This window comes from Equus quagga, chromosome 4 (assembly GCF_021613505.1).
Source record: "Equus quagga isolate Etosha38 chromosome 4, UCLA_HA_Equagga_1.0, whole genome shotgun sequence".
Classification (NCBI taxonomy): Eukaryota; Metazoa; Chordata; class Mammalia; order Perissodactyla; family Equidae; genus Equus; species Equus quagga.
The window spans coordinates 116311500-116328500 of record NC_060270.1 but is presented as its reverse complement, the minus strand read 5'-3'; the positions used below and the strand labels follow the sequence as shown (position 1 = coordinate 116328500).

At 40.1% G+C, this 17001-nt stretch overlaps 1 protein-coding gene across 1 annotated transcript in view; it reads left to right on the top strand.

Annotated features, from left to right (window-relative positions):
• Nucleotides 1–17001, top strand: part of PDE11A (phosphodiesterase 11A) — a 385868-nt gene that overhangs the window by 349227 nt on the left and 19640 nt on the right. The window contains exons 18-19 of the mRNA XM_046659861.1: nt 2–76; nt 5202–5285. Of these exons, the coding sequence (XP_046515817.1) occupies nt 2–76; nt 5202–5285 (159 nt within the window). The remainder of the gene's footprint in view (nt 1; nt 77–5201; nt 5286–17001) is intronic.

Below are 17001 nucleotides of genomic sequence, written 5' to 3'. Positions count from 1 at the left end.
GGTGGCTGAACTTGTAACCAGTGAGTTCTTTGAACAAGGAGATCGAGAGAGATCAGAACTCAAACTCACTCCTTCAGTAAGTTCATTCTTTTATTGTGATGTATTTACCCTTTTAAATGACATTTTCAAAAATAACCACAAATTACAACTTGAAAGTGGGAAAGACTAAGCATAGATTTAAGGGAGCACCCCCAAAAGTTTAAAACTTTAGTTAAACTTAGATACTAAACATTCTTTTTCCCAGGTTTCTGATTAAGAGTGGTGAGCTACTTAATGAGCATTTCCCAAGCACCCACGGGGGGATAAGTAGGCACAAAGGAAGATGTGCAGAGTGGCATTTGAATAACTCAAAGCCCAGGACTGGCATTTCATATGTGGTCAATGGCTGCTTTGGAATAGAAATACGGAGAAAAAAGGCAAGCTGTCCAGCCTTGAGGAGCTAGAACAGATAGCTGCAGTAAATAATGGATATTCTGGATTTTATTTTCCAATTCCAAACTTTCCAAAGTCTCAAAAGCAAATCATTTCAAGTCTCTGTTTCTTTTCTTTGTTTGCAAAATGAAAAGTTTCACCTAGGGAACTAGGTTGTGCTGATTGAAATGTTTTTTATATTGGATTCATCCATTCGATTATTATTTGATAATGCTTACTGTAGGCTCAGGATGATGCTATTTTTACTCATCAGGATACAGAAGACATAAATGCCTCAGTCACCATCCTCAAGGAGGGGGCAGCCTCTTTATTCTTAATGAATGCTTAGCTAAAAACCCGCTCTCTGAGAATAGTGCACAAAATTTTAAAGCCTAGCACAGCACAGTAAATTCAATAAAGCTCAAGGAATGTGTCAATTGTCAGGAATGTGTGTTTATGAAGATTCAAAACAACTGAGTTTTGAACATTTGAGGGTGTCTTTATAAGTTCTTCTAGTTTTAAGACATTTTTCTTTGCTGACATTTAAAAGCAAGGAGAAGCAGCCGAACTAGCTCATAGCTTAAATGGTTTCACCTATTAGTCTTAGTCTTACTAATTTTGACTATTCTTAATTTGTTGCTTACAAAAACTTAAACCTTAAAAGGTCAGAAGACTACATAGGTTGAAACACTCGCCAGTTATTTTAGTTTCCAAAGCAACATCTATTATACTGTTTTCAAAACATCCCTTTATTCTTTTTCAGTGGTTTCACCGAATTTGGTTATAAAAATAAGGATACTAGATTGGCATACATAGTTAATGTGGAAAACCTAGTACAACCCAAATTTATCTCACCCATATATCTATTTTCAAATAAAAGCTTTTCCCTTCTTTAAAAAATTGTTTCACAGGCTGACCCGGTGGCATAGTGGTTAAGTTTGTGCGCTCCACTTTGGCAGCCCAGGGTTTGCAGGTTCGGATCCAGGCATGGACCTCCATAACACTCATCAAGCCATGCTATGGCGACATCCCACATACAAGGTGGAGGAGGATTGGCACAGACGTTGGCTCAGCAACAATCTTCCTTGAGCAAAAAGAAGAAGATTGGCAACAGATGTTAGCTCAGGGACAATCTTCCTCACCAAAAAATAAAATAAAAATAAGATAAAATAAAATAAGCACTCCTAAAGAATTTTTTAAAAAATAACAACACTGTTTCAGAAGCATCCTCAGAAGGGTTTACAAGGCAGCGATACCACAGGTCATTTAATTAAATGAAAAAAATGTGAGTCAATTGCCAGCACTGGCGAGCTGGCAGATGTGGTAGCACAGCACTAAGGAGCCTTTGTCTGCAGGCTCAGGTAAGGTGTTTTCTGAAGACATACATGAAATTAATTTTGTGATGGAAATATATCTCTAGATGCTACTCTGTCCTCCCAAAAGGCTACTTAAGACAGCTGATGACCATCTCTTCAGGAGAGGCCTGGCTGCTGTGGCAGGGGTATTCCTCATTAGCCCTTTTCCTAAGGTGTCTGAAATGCATGCACCCAGAGCTGACACCTGCTGTGCCCATTATTCCTTGATATTTAGTAACAAAATTGTCCAGGAGCCCTCTTCAGGTGTCATGGTCCTAGGGGTCATCAGAGTCACTTCGTGAAGACAAAGGCTAATCTAGACCACAGCCAAAGGGTTCATACTGGAAGCAGTGAGTCAGTAAATGGAACATGCTTGAACAGCTCTGGGTATCAAGCATGAAGCTGGGCACTGTGCATCCAGCCATGAGCAAGGTACCATCTTCCCTGCCCTCAAGAAGCTTGTCAACTGGTAGGAGACATAGACATTAAATAAACAATCACTAATAATCAATTACAAGATACAAAATGCTGTAAAGGGAAAGTGCAGGACACTTTGCTGGCTCGCACTTCCATTCATCAAACACTTACTGAAAAGTGACTAGTTCAGTAATGAACCCTTACAGTTATGGTCAAGTGATTTTCCACAAGCATGACAAGACCACGCAATGGGGGAAAATAGTCTTTCACCAAATGGTGCAGGGACAACCAGCAAATGAAGTTGGACCCCTATCTCTCACCATACCCCAAGATTAACTCAAAATGGATCATAGACCTAAATGTTGGAGCTAAAACTATAAAACTCTTGGAAGAAAAGAAGGTATAAATCTTTTGGACTGGATTCGGCAATGGTGTTTTGGTATATACCAAAAGCATAGTAGACAAAAGATAAGATAGGTAAATTGGACTTCATCAAAATTAAAAACTGTGTGTGTCAAAAGACACTATCAAGAAAGAGAAAAGACAACCTACATATTGGGAGAGATTATTTGTAAATCATATTTCTGATATGGGCCTAATATCTAGAATATATAAAGAACTATTACAACTCAACAATGGAAAGACAAATAACCTAATTTTAAAAATGGGAAAAGGATCTGAATAAACATTTCTCCATAGAATATATATAAATGGCCAATAAGCACACGAAAAGATGCTCAAAATCATTAGTCATTGGAGAAATACAAATCAAAACCACAGTGAGATACTACTTCACAACCACTAAGATGGCTATAACCAAAAAGACAGACAATTGCAAGAGTTGGCAAGGATGTGGTGAAATTGGAACTTCATGCATTGCTGGTGGGAATGTAAAATGATGCAGCTGCTTTGGAAAACAGTCTGGCAATTCCTCAAAAACGTTGAACATTAGAGTTACTATATGGCCCAGCAATTCTTCCTCTAGATATATCCCCAAGAGAAATGAAAACATGCATCCACACAAAAACTTGTACATGAATGTTCATAGTAGCATTATTCATAATAGCCAAAAAGTGGAAGCAACCCAAATGTCCATCAACTGATGAATAGATAAATAAAATATGGTATATCTACACAATGGAATATCATTTGACCATAAAAATGAATGAAGGGGCCAGCCCTGTTGCCCAGTGGTTAAGTTCGCACACTCTGCTTCAGTGGCCCAGGGTTTGGCCAGTTCGGATCCTGGGTGTGGACCAGCACCACTCATCAAGCCGTGCTGAGGCAGCATCCCACATAGCACAACCAGAGCGACCTACACCTAGAATATACAACTATGTACTGGGGGGCTTTGGGGAGAAGAAGAAGGAAAAGAATAAAGAAGATTGTCAACAGATGTTAGCTCATGTGCCAATCTTTAAAAAAAAAATGAATCAAGTGCTGATGCGTGCTACAGGGGTAAACCTTGAAAATATTATGCTAAGTGAAAGAAGCCAGTCACAAAAGACCACATATCATATGATTCCATTTATATGAAATGTGCAAAATAGGCAAATCTGTAGAGACAGAAAGTAGATTAGGCTGAGGGTTTGGGGGAGAATGAAGAGCAACTGCTAATTTGTATGTGATTTCTTCTTGGGGTGATAAAAATCTTCCAAAATTAACTGTGGTAATGGTTGCACAACTAAATGTGAATATGCTAAAAACTACTGAATTAAAATAAAGAATTAAGTCTATATAATATACCAGAAACAGAGAAATTAAAAAATAAGAAAATTTCAGATAGCAAAGAGAGATATAGAGAAGATAAATCAGAATAATATTTTTAAAGGAATCTTTTGGACCAAGACTCATGCAGTCACATGAACCATCCCTTTCTCCAGCACATTTAACACTCCTCTAAATTCTAGTCCTCTTTCCTGATATTTAACATTTCATATTGCAAGACAAGGAAGAGCAGAGCCTGTGGGAGTCAGTGACCTTCTCTCTAACTTGGAGGTATTTCCCTCAGCAGCATCCTTCCTCGTAACCTTGTAAGCTAGTGATTTCGGCCCCACTCACTCCCACCCTCGTTCACGAGTCTGCAGGATGTAAGATTTTTCAGCATCTCTGGACCAAAGGGACAGCCTGGATCTGCCCTCATGACGTATGTGATTGCCAAAATGATTTGGATGCCACATTTTATCTAGAGGAAAGACCAAACCTACTGTGAGACAATAGGGCAAGGTCGCTTGTTAGACTCTGGCCTTACTCCTTAAGAACAAAGAGAGGGACATTCTCACTGGAGTGGAACTGGCAGTGTTTGTTCAAGGAATCCATTTAAACCCTCCAATTCCAATTGATTGTTTCCCTTTCTATGTCTGCCCAACAGAAATATGTCACTTCTTTTTCTCCAAAATATACCCAAATTTTCTAAACTTTATAATATCATAAAGTTTAAAGGCTAGGAATGAGGAGAGAATGGATACCTCCCACTATCATCCACCCAATGCTAAATGAAAATTTATGGATTTATTAATGACAGAACTTGATTGAAAACCACACAGAATTGTCAAACCAACACCCCACCCTGAAAAATTAACACAAATAGTTTCTATTTAAAATGAAATTGCTTTTTAGGATCTTTTCCAAGCTATCCCACCCTCTTTCACTATAAAAACAAAAGCCTGAATTATTTTTGTGGCAGTAAAACATATCCCCTTCCCCTTGACTTGTACCCAATTCTCAGCGACCTGATGACTTGATTTAGTGGCAGTTACCTATATCTGAAGACAGATTTTGGCCCCAAGGAATTGCATGCTGTAAAGTTCAAATAAATTCACTTACAAATCTCGTAAAAAGAGGTGAAAATATTTTATTTCTCATCACAAATAAAGGAAAACAAAGTACGGGTAAAGATTGATTGTGATTTGTGAAGTGTTCACTTGGTAAAAATTGGATGATTGTGGCAAAGTGTTTGACAAAGCACCTGTAAAATACTCCAGTGTAATAACGCAGGGTTCTCCTCCCCAATTCTAGGCTATTTTTGATCGGAACCGGAAAGATGAACTCCCTCGGTTGCAATTGGAGTGGATTGATAGCATCTGCATGCCTTTGTATCAGGTAATCATGATTTGGGAGGGTCTGTGTATCCTCACGGTCAGGAAAGAAGAATGTCTGTACCGAACTTTTGGAAGCATTCATTTTAGGAGACCATCCCAGGGTATGTATGTTGCTGAGAACACCAATTACGGTTTATCTCTCCTCAGATTTCTGACCGTCCCCTGGGAAGAGTTGGTATTAGGAGGCTGGAACCTGAGTTCGCTTTCTAGGATATAATCTCCATGGATTCCCAACTCCCTCACCTATAAATCAGGGATAATAATATTTTATCTCAGTATTTCCTATACTGTGTCCCATGGAACACGAGTATCCAGCCATAGCCTAATAGCTATGTCTTCAAAAAAAGCTCTCAGGGCCAATAATTAGGGGACCTCCCATGTACCTTAAATACTGAAGGCTCCGAGAAGTCCTTCAGGAGAGAAACATGTTTAACCTTGAATAACTCTGAATTTCTCAAACATTTGGCCATGGAAATCTTTTTCATTTCTTACAATTTTTATTTTACTTTTATTAATATCGTGAGAAATACAAGGTTCCACGAAACACTGTTTTCTGCTCTGACCGCATGGTCTGGGCCATGGAGTTTTGTGAAGAACCTTCCATCTTAAAACTCTACCTCTTTCTGAGATGCATGTGACAGATGCCGACCGCTGAATTCTGAGCGAGATGCACTGATGGTTTCTAGCTCTGCTGCCTGGTATTTGGGACCTGCTCCTGGCAAGGAGACAAGTGTCATTGGCTTTGAATGTTCAAGCTCCACTTTTTGAGTACGGATTAGGGCTGGCGTCAGTTAACACTAACAGTTTAGCATACATTGGCTTTTAATTCTACTTGTAAGCGTTTGCTTTCATGAGTAAAACCTGGTGAGTTCTTTACCCCCCACCTAGCTCAATCAGACTGAGCTTCTTTTCTAACTTCAAAGTGAGGAACGCATGCAGGGAAAGCCAAACCGCTGTAGTTTCTCACTCTGTGTAATTCCATTAAAAACACAGTATTGTTTTTTAAGGACCTCACAACCATCAAGTTTCAGGTTTATCTACCACGTCGTTCTCAGCACTTTTAGGAACTGCTGGGCCCTGTCACATTACCCTAAAAAAAGTAAAACACAAAACAACACAACCCTAGAATACTGTCTTGAAGATGGAAATGTAATTTTTTTAATGATTATAAATAACAAAAGTAAATTCATTTTTTTGTTTTATGTTATCCAATAAATACATGATAGCATAAAATTAGACAAAGTTTAAAATAATCTAAAGTAGAGTATTTTAGTTATAAATGGACTGTAACGTTCTTTTACTTAATAATGAAAGATGGGATGAAAAATATTGAGAATGATGTTCCCTTTATTATATGAGAATCTGCAACTCTCTTTTCTTCCTCTGTTCTCCCATCCTCGCTCCTCTGGTCTCTCTGAACAAGCTGGGCCCCCATGAGTAAAGCCCACAGCTGTTGGGTCAGGTATTTCTTGCTTGCTAAATTGACCTTGACAACACATGTTGAATTATTTTTAATGTTATTAGATTTCCTGTGCACACAGGCAATAAATGGGATGAATAAATTATTCTTGCAATTAATAAATTCCTTTTACTGTGGGTAGAGCTTAGGAGGATGAAGACATGAATTTGTAGGACTGATAAATTTTTGATACTGGTTTGCAAAGCTACTTTGGAAGGAACCCAAAGTCAACACACCCTTCCTGTGTAATTAGTTATATTAAATGCTGGGAAGGACTCTCATGTGCTTTTCCATGTGAATTTAATTGTTTCATTACTGATTCACAATCATTTGGGCTTATCTTATACTTCCTAGTGAATACTTTGAAATCTTCAGGTTAAAAAGGAAGTTACTTGAATTTAAACTGTAAATTAGGGAGTAATATTACCATATCACATTAGGTATCATTCTGGATTTTTCACATCTGTTTTATGTTACGACTTATTTGTAAGATTAGATACACCTGCTGTTTTCATCCACAGGAAATTAACATATAGAAACGTTACTTGGTGCTCCCACCAAATTAAGAGCTGTGTCCTGCTCATCCGGGGCCTGGGTTTGCTGTAGTGACCTTTCTACTGCCCGACTCCACTGCTGCTGGGTATTTCTTCCACAATCTTTTCTTATTAAACTAACTGGGGAGAGTCATGGCACACTAAAGAGGAATGTGAGAGGAGCTGTGTATAAAAGTTCACATTCTTACCTGCTGCTGTATCTTCTCAGTTAACAAAGCATGAGAATCATGCTCTTTTTTGAATTCCTTATCATCACTAATTCTTGACAAATATCTGTTTCATGGATTTCATTTGTAAGTTCTTTACGAGGTTCTGAAACTACAATTTCAAAGAGCCCTCAAACTGAAACTCTGTAGAATGATTTTAAGTATCTTCTCTGAGGCTCCCTATTTTGTTCCATCTCATGCTGTCGCGTTTTTTTTTTCTTCTTCTTTGTTATTTAACTGGATAATGTCACACTAACTGTTGGTGCTCCAGAACTGAAATGGAATCAGTCAGTGGGCAGGAATCACCATTAGTGTGAAGACAAAAGTTTGAGGAAATGACTCACACTAGTCACTGAGGCAGAATGTCTGCGGGAACTTGAGTTGTTGCTGAAAGGCCAGTTCGAGGTTTTGAACATGAAAGTGCAGTCACAAAGAGTCTGAGAGGCTAGAAGGCAAATGGGAAGATATGCAGGTGGCAGGACTCCCAGATGTGGTTGGTCTGAAATGACGTGGTCTGACGATAGAGCATAAGAATTCAGTGTAGCCTTGCTAAGTCAGTCTGATCATAGGGCAAAGGGAGGCAGAATAGCAATATAATACAAAGAATGTCCCTTTTAATGGCCAAGGGCCCTGTCTCCAACGTGGAGCAGGTTTGGGTGGCAAGATACCTCATGCAGAGCCTGAGGGTACTCACATAGAGAACTGGAACCCCCTTGCAGTGGAGCAGTGTGGAGTGATGGAGTCTAGACAGTGTGGAAACTAACCAAGGGCCCTCCACGGCCAGAGGCTGCCGGGAGCAGCAGTGGGCCGGAACGGGCAGTTTGCTAGGGGAGGCGGAGATGCAGCTGGGCAGCAGATGCAAATGTAGTTCTCGTGCAGCTTATTGACTTTCACTGGGTAAATCAGCTTTACTTCATGGTTTTGAAAGGGTTGTGCTTGTCAAATATCAAAATAGACCAAGCACTTCCCGCTTGCGCTCCAGTTTGCTGGATTTTGCCTCTCCTCCAAGCAAAGGGTAAAGATAATCACTACTCTCAGGTGCCAGAAAGACTACTTATTTGTGTGCCTAGGCGGGAACCCACAGAAGTACACCAGTACGTTTTGGATGTCCCCTTCATTTGAAATTGAAACTCATCTCTGGGACAACTTCAGTTTCCCATCAATTTATGCCTACATTGAGGGGAAACAATGAGAAACTCTTCTCCTCCCCAAAAGTCTATTCATTAGGAAGTTACCTAAGTAATCTAGTGATTGACTGAAAGTGACTAACAGAACATATATAAAAATGTATAAGTAAATCGATGGGTAGGGAAGGCACATGCAGAAAACAGTCCCAGATCCATGGACAGTTATATAATAGAGATATATGACATGTTTATACACGTTTATATGTTTGAGTATATAATTCTCCAGAACTTGCTCATCTTTTTATTTATTTATTTATTTTTGGTAAGGAAGATTGGTCCTAAGCAAACACCTGTTGCCAATCTTCCTTTTTTTGCTTGAGGAAGAGTGGCCCTGTGCTATCATCCCTGCCCATCCTCCTCTACTTTGTATGTGGGACGCTGCCACAGCATGGCTTGATGAGTAGTGTAGGTCCATGCCTGGGATCAAACCTACCAACCCAGGCTGCTGAAATGCATAGCACTTATCCCAGCCACTATGCCATCGGGCCAGCCCATTATCTATTTAATCTTATGGTTCCCAACTTTTCTTTTAAAAAAATAAAAAATGATCCTAATAGACAGATGTCATGATTTATCTGTGACAGCATTTTAATCAGGAAGCATATAGGAAGCCAAGAGTGGGCAGGGAACCATCAAAGCATGTTCCCCAAGAGGAGGCTAAAGCCCTGGTTAGTTAGCTCTGTCCTAGCAGGGTATCTGGGAAGAGTACATTGACATCTGATTCCCGTGCTTTCTGCTGTCTTTGCACCCTGCTGGGGATCCATTAGCCTACTGCTGAACATCTTTGGAGGGAGAAAAAATAGAAAGAAAGAAAGAAGGGGGAAAAAAAGCCACCATCAAACTTTGAAGTCATCACTGCACCAGCCTTAGGGATAAACAGAAAACCTGATGTCGCAGCATCACACTGAGCCTCTCTTTGCAATAGCAAGCTAAGTTTTTGCCCTTTCAGTCTCAAGTTAAGCAAACCTCAGTGTACCTAGAATTTCAGTGATGCACAGAGGCACTATAAATCTTCTGTTTGTTAATAATTGAGGGATTCAATTTTTATTATGAACAGAATCAGGTTTTCAGCTCATCTCAAACTGCCTCTTGCTTTTGGAGTGGATTTTTTTCACGCATAATGCAAAAGGGCTTGACCTGGACAGGATCTAGCCAGAATAATGCTCTCTCTTCTTTCAAAAAAGGAAAAGTTTAGCAAGAGTATTGCCTCTTTATAGAAATGTCATGCTGTTTCTGCAACAAGCAAGGCTTCTGATGTTACAGTTAGAGTAACTTTTGACTTTTTTCTGCCTTCAGTTGTAATAGTTGTTTTGGAAAATACTTTCCACCTGATGCAATGATTAGTATGCTCTCTAGAAAGAAGGTAGGAAAAAAATCTTTACAATATACCTGGAACCGTAGACACTGGGAGTTGGAATTGATAAACTGGAAAAGAGGCTGGAAGGTGCAACTCCAAACAATTTTTCTGGATACCAATAAAAGTACTTTAAAAACAATTCAGTGTTCCCCACATGGTTCGTGTCTTGTGTCCAATGAAAAAAAGAAAATAATGAGAGCTACAGAGTAACTAGTTAGAATATAGCATCATCTCCTCTTAAAAGCCTAAGAGGAATGGAATGTGGGTGAAGAAAGGAACAATTTCATCAAGTATTGAAGAAAAAAAAAAGACCACCACTCAAATCAGTTTCCTATAAATGTTTCTCTACAACATTTAGTATTCTGATAGTTGAGAGTAAGAAATAGTTGGGGCTAATTTCTTACTTGTCTTTACAAAGGGGGACATATATGGAATGACATCATGTATAACTCAGAAAACTTTAAAAAAAAAAAAAGAAAGAAAGAAGGAGGAGAAGGAGGGAGGGAAGGAAAGAAAATAACTTCCAGGGCCAGCCTCTTGGCCAAGTGGTTAAAGTTCCACACGTTCCACTTCAGTAGCGGGGGTTTGCGGGTTTGGGTCCCAGCTGCAGACCTACTCCACTCATCAGCCACACTGTGGAGGCATCCCACATACAAAATAGAGGAAGATTGGCACAGATGTTAGGTCAAGGCAAATCTTCCTTCCAAAAAAGGGGAGCAAAAAAGAAAATAACTTCCTATATTCTCTATAATTAACCCATCTGGCTCTACCTTTTCCTGGTAATGGGATCGGGGGAGAGAGGGTTCAGGAACTGTACTTGAACTTGACAATAAAGGATCTCAATCTTTTCTGGTTAGAACAGGTCATTGGGAGGACTAAAATTTGAATTCCTCCCAATCAGAGCTGTTTCTTCTCACCAGCTGATATCTAGATGCCAGGGGAACTGACATATCCTCATAACCATTCTGTGACCGGGGAGAAGGACACGGGTACACATGCTGCCTGTTGGGTCTTACTGAGTTCACTGAGAGGTGGCTGATCAGGACTCTGGGCGTGATGCTGCTCTATGTGACTGTGGGTGTGGGTGTGATGGGTACTTTGTGCAGGCCCTGCCCCCTAGCTCTGGCTGCTGAAGCCCATGGTCCTTGTAGTAGCTTCTCATGAGAAGCCCCCACCAGCTTCATGGTCTGTTCTGGTTAACTAGTTCTCTTGGGATTTGCTCAGCCCCTGCGGGACACCCATGAACTCCCAGCTACGTTCTCTTCACCCTGCAGTTCACACAACTTCTTCAGTCCTTTCTTTTTCATTTATTTATTTTTTAATTTTTTTATTGAGGTAACATTAGTTTACAATATTATATAAATTTCAGGTGTACATCATTATATTTCGATTTCTGTGTAGACTGCATCATGTTCCTCGGTCCTTTTTAATATGCTGCTTAGGTGATGCCAGCTTGTTGTAGGAAAATTCTATCATTTTGCTGGATTAGGCTCTGAGATTCAGGAGACAAGCCATCCTCCCACCCCCAGAATTTGACCCCCAAGGAACGTGGAGCCAGGACACGAACTTCCAATCTCATTCTCCCTCTCACTGCCCCAACTTTCTCTCTCTGTCTCTCTGTCTCTCTGTCTCTGTCTCTGTCTTTCTGTCTCTCTCTCTCCCCCTCGCGCGCACGCATGCCTCCCTCTTGTCTCTCTGTCTCTCTGTCTCTGTCTCTCTGTCTCTCTCTCTCCCTCACGCCGGCACACGCACCTCCCTCTTTCTCTTCTCTTCTCTCTCCCTCCTCCCTTCCCTCCCCGCTTCCCTAGCACCCACAGTAAAAAGTGTTTAAATTTCCTTTTCTTGTCTGATGGGAACTACCCTTTTATGGTCTCCTCTGTGCTCTCCAAGATAGAATTTTGTAGTGGAACTTGATGATCTGACCCAGCCAGACTTGGTTCTAAATAGATGGGGTTCTAGAATTTAGGAATCCCCTTTTTCACCACACAAAGCTGGCATTGAGGGTTATTCTCTCTCAAAGCTGAATGATGACAGCTTGCTGCTTCTAGCTGGGAACCGCAATTTGCCTGAAGGAGGGAAGTCTACTGAGTTAATGTGGGGGGAGCCACAGGCATCACGATTCAAGCAAAACGAAAATGCATTGCATGAAATGAAATGCATAATATTATCCTTGTTACATATACTATACCCAAATCTGAGTATAGTAAATAGTAAAACCTGACAGTAAAACCTGTTTACTTCAAAATTTTCTATGTATTACTAGTCAAATATGAATGGAAGAGAAATATAAACATTCAAAACTGTCAGTTTTATGTAGTTTATAGGCTTATCCACTACATCCTGCCTCCAAACTTTTACTGGAATGGTCTTCCTTTAAAAAAAATCCCCATGTTTAAAAACCTCAGGTTTCTACCAGCATACATTTAAGGTACAAGATACCTTCCAGATTCCTTGGTTTTGTATTCAAGGGTCCCCTTATTCCAAGCCCCCTTCCTCTTGGCCTCCTCTCCCATCCTCCACCCACTTCCTCACCCATGCGCTGTTTGCACCAAAGCGCAGACTCACTAACGCTCTTATCCTTCTTCTCTTACCTTGTTTATTACTCCCTCCCTCTCCTTTCTGCATGGAGGATGGCAGCCCAAACTGTCATCTCCTCTGTAAAACCTTTCCTCCCCCTCCACATTTCTACAACGTTCTAGCCATCTCTTCATAATCACGCATAACAGTCTGTATTATGATTACCTTTCTGTCTGTCTCTCTTCCCCATCAGACTAGTTTCTCGGGACCATCGTATTCCTGGTACCCAGCACAGTACCTAGCACATTAGAACTGCTCAGTAAGTGTTTGTTGAGCCAATGAATGAAGAAACAGAAGAGTGACTGATAAGATGCAGTACCACAGAATTAATTATAAGCAGCAGAATGTATGAAGTAAGGTTATAATGTCATTTTAAATTATCATCTATAAATGTATAAAATCTTTCATCAGAGTATGCACTGTTATATTCCTGCCCATAATCTGAAGTATATGGCCTATGATATCTTTTTAGAAAGTAGTTTAGTTCTCATCATGGTTGAATTGGTCCTTAATTCTAATGTAAAAGACCAGTTTATAGCCATGAATTTTTCAGAGCTTTGACTTTTTTAACTAGGAAATAAAAGAAATTTTCTTTTTTCCCAGTATTGCCAGAAAATGTAGTTTTCTAGTTATTTTAATATTCAAGTTAATAGAGAGAACTAGCACACGTACATTGATTTTAAGCAATTATATTGTGTATTACATACATGATTTCAAGACAATATAATACAATAAAACAATAAATTTATTATGATTAAAATTTAATCTTTCTTTGACTTAGAAGACTTGTCAGATCCTACAGTGCCTAACAGTTATCAATACAAACATCAAATAATAATGTGCTGTGTAGATGAAGTGGTGAATAGCAGAGAGGGCTCATTCATAGAAGAACTCAAGAATTCAAGTTAATGTTGCTTCCTGCGTCAGGCATGGTATGTGGCAGGTGAAGTCATCTCACACCCTCAGCTACATCTCAGAGTTCTTCCTGCACATCTGATGTGCCACGTTGTTTGTTTTTGTAGAGATTTTTCCACCTCTAAAAACTGAATTTGGCTTGATAAATCAACCAGCTGTATATACATTTTCTTGTAAATATAATGGACTTTATTTCATGCAACTTAAAAAAAAACTGTTCTTTATACAGTAGCACTTAATCCATTTGTATTCATGTGCACTTTATGAACTCAAAACTGCCATTATGAATCCATATTAAAACACCAGAATCTGGTGAAAAAATTATAATATACTCCCTAATATGGCTTTTGAGGGTAGAATTTCAGATAAGATCTACTTCTCCTTATGCAGCTGACCAGCATAAGTAACTCTTTTTAAGTGCTTTTGCTTTGGAATCATGAAGCCAAATATCACTTAATCTCAAGTCCATACAAGGCTTGGAATGTTGTCTTTACTTACAGTACTTTCCAGTTCCTCTAGAAAGCATATTTTGAAAGCTGATTTACCTCCTCCTCATGGCCCTCTCTTCTTTGACTCTCTTTAGAGGAAAATGGAAGGAAGGAAGTGAAGGAGGGAGGTGGGGAGGGAAGGAAGGAGGGAGAGAGAGAAGGGAAATTGCATTTTTTTCACTAGGAAATGAATTAAGGCCTCTTCTGCACTTACTGTAAATGCCCCTCCAAAATTTCTGCAATTTAATGTCCATTTGGATGGTTGGCACTGTTTGAGCTCCTGGAAAGTGAGGCATGAGATAAGCATAAAGCTTTCCTGTTATGCTATTGCCCAACAGAATCTTCTGTACTATTCTAAATGTTTCCTAAAAGAATTCAAGGAGGCACTATCTGGATCCTCAGCTCTCACTACTCTTATATTTAATTATCTGAGCTGCAGCCATCAAAATATTAAATAAATCACTCAAGGCACTATGCCTTATCGTAACGAGCAGATGCTATACGCAGTGTGATCAGAGAGAGCCAAGCTGTCAACCTCATGCACCAACCAATATGGCAGCCCAACAGTTAGGTCTGTTAGCCAGAGTGTAAAATGAAGTTAAGACTTCTGTCGGACTGAGTGTTTGGAAAAGGAGTTCAGTATTAGAGTCCTTCAGATATGAGGGTATCCTTATGCATTCGTTTTCAGTATGCAGACATTTATTGAATACTGACTGTATTGGCCACTGGATAAGGGCTTAAATTTCGAGTTTATAAAGTACTTTTATATACACTATTTAATTTAACCTTAACTCTGTAAAGGAAGAAAATACATCATTCTGGATCCTATAATGTCTCATGGTCTAAGTTTCACACATGAGGAAACCGAAACCTAAAGAAGCCAGTGGACTTAATCAGAGGGAAGCAGTTAATACGTCGCAGAGCCGGAATTTCAGAGTTTCGAAGCCAAGTCCTCTCAGTCTTACTTTGCTGCTTTTTCCTATACTGACACGAGGAAGTGGGAGGCAATTCCATTTTGTCCAGCAGTGCTCCTCCTTTGTAAAGCTCTCATTTACAAAATAAAACTCTGAATCCTCCTGTGGGGAGGGCACAGGGCCCTGCGGAGAGATTCCAGGGAGAGCAATTCCTAGAGGACCAAACGGGCTAATGGATTCTGTTCAGCTGGTTACTATAGAAACTTTCTCAGAAATATTTTGTGTCAAGTTGTCCTTGATCTAACACTTTCACCTGTAAAGTGGGGTTGATGTTGCCAAGAAGAGATAGCAGCCTGACCTCACCAGTTTTTTTCTTCATCCTCTTGAGAATTCCATTAATATATTAATAAAGAAATTTTTTTAAAGATATAAACTCTCTTGAGCAATGGGAGAGGCTGGGGGAATTTTGAGGAGCATGACAGAAAAAGCCTAGATTAGTCTGAACAAACTACTAGTAGAAGTAAGGATGTTAACAACTCTGCTAGTGAGGACTCAGAAGGAAATGAGGAGCACAGTAGAGAAAACATATTGCCTTAGAGAATACCTAAACCATCAAGAGCAGACTGTTAGGAGAAATAAGGACCGCCCGTTCTCGTCTTCCTGTGATGTCTCTTCATGCTGTTGTCCACATGTAAACATGTTTTTACCCAGGTACACTAGTGTATTCTGCTTTGGTCACTTAACATAAAGTTCATAACATGTTTCCACATTCCTAACATAATTTTCATAACATCCTTTGAAATGACAGCCTAGTATTCCTATCAGTTGACTTGTCATAATTTATTAAGTCATTTCCTACTTTTTTCTTTTTGCTAATAGAGATAATTCTGAAATGAGCACCTTTGTTCAATATTTTATTGATTTATTTAATACTATTAAGTGTGGCTAGAAATAATAAAGTTGCATTTCTTTAAAAAAAAGGTATAAACTCAAGGACAACAGAGCGTGAGAGGAGACAAGATATCCTCAAATATTGGAAGCTGGAAAGGAAGTAAGGTCCTAGAATGATGCAGAAGGGCACGCCAACAGGAAGTGAGCTGGTCTGTTCTTCAGAAGGAACTCCTGAGATGCTCAGGCTTTAGAGGGGCCAAGTACAGCCAGGAGGGGGGTTATTCATTTCCTAGGGCTGCCTAACAAAGTACAACAAACTGAGTGGCTTAAATCTATTCTATTCTCTCACAGTTCTGGAGGCTAGAAGTCTGAAATCAAGGTGTGGCAGGATTAGTTCCTTCTAGAGGCTCTGAGAGAGTGTTCCATGCCTCTCTCTCCTAGCTCCTTGTGGTTGCCAGCAGTCCTTGGCTTGCCTTGGCTTATAGCTGCATTACTCCAATTTCTGCCTCTGTCTTCATGTGACATTCTCCCCTGTGTCTCTGTGTCCCTATGTCTTCACATGTCCTTCTTATAAGGACACCAGCCATTGGATTTAGGGCCCACTCTAATCCAATATGACTTCATCTTAACTTGATTATATCTGCAAAGACCCTATTTCCAAATAAGGTCACATTCCAGGTACCAGGGGTTACGACTTCAGTATATCTTTTGCGGTTCACAATTTGATCCACAACATTCAGGTTGGGGCATGAGCCTGGATACAAGGGGAAAGGTTGGAAGTTAGTAAGCGGGGTCTCAGGAATCTCCCACTACCCACACAGCCAGGTAAACAGCCTCTGCAACCTCTGCCAAGTCAGGAGACCAGAGAACTCTTCTTTCCGGAGCACTAATTAGGAGAACTCACAGCTGAAATTAAAAGTCTGTGGACTGGCTGGACCCCCAGATACCCTCCCACTCTGCAGCCAGGACACCAGCAGCCAGATACCCCTGGAAACAGAAAAAGGAGATTTCTCACTAGGAAGACAGAACAGCCTGAGAAAAGATCTGCCTGTCCTTGCGCTTGGGACTCTCTCTGTGAAAGAGTCAACTCCCTGCAGGATGCCCTCAAAGTGAAGCCCACCAGTCAAGCACAGCCTCCCCCACCCCTCCCCACTTCACAGGCTGCCTTG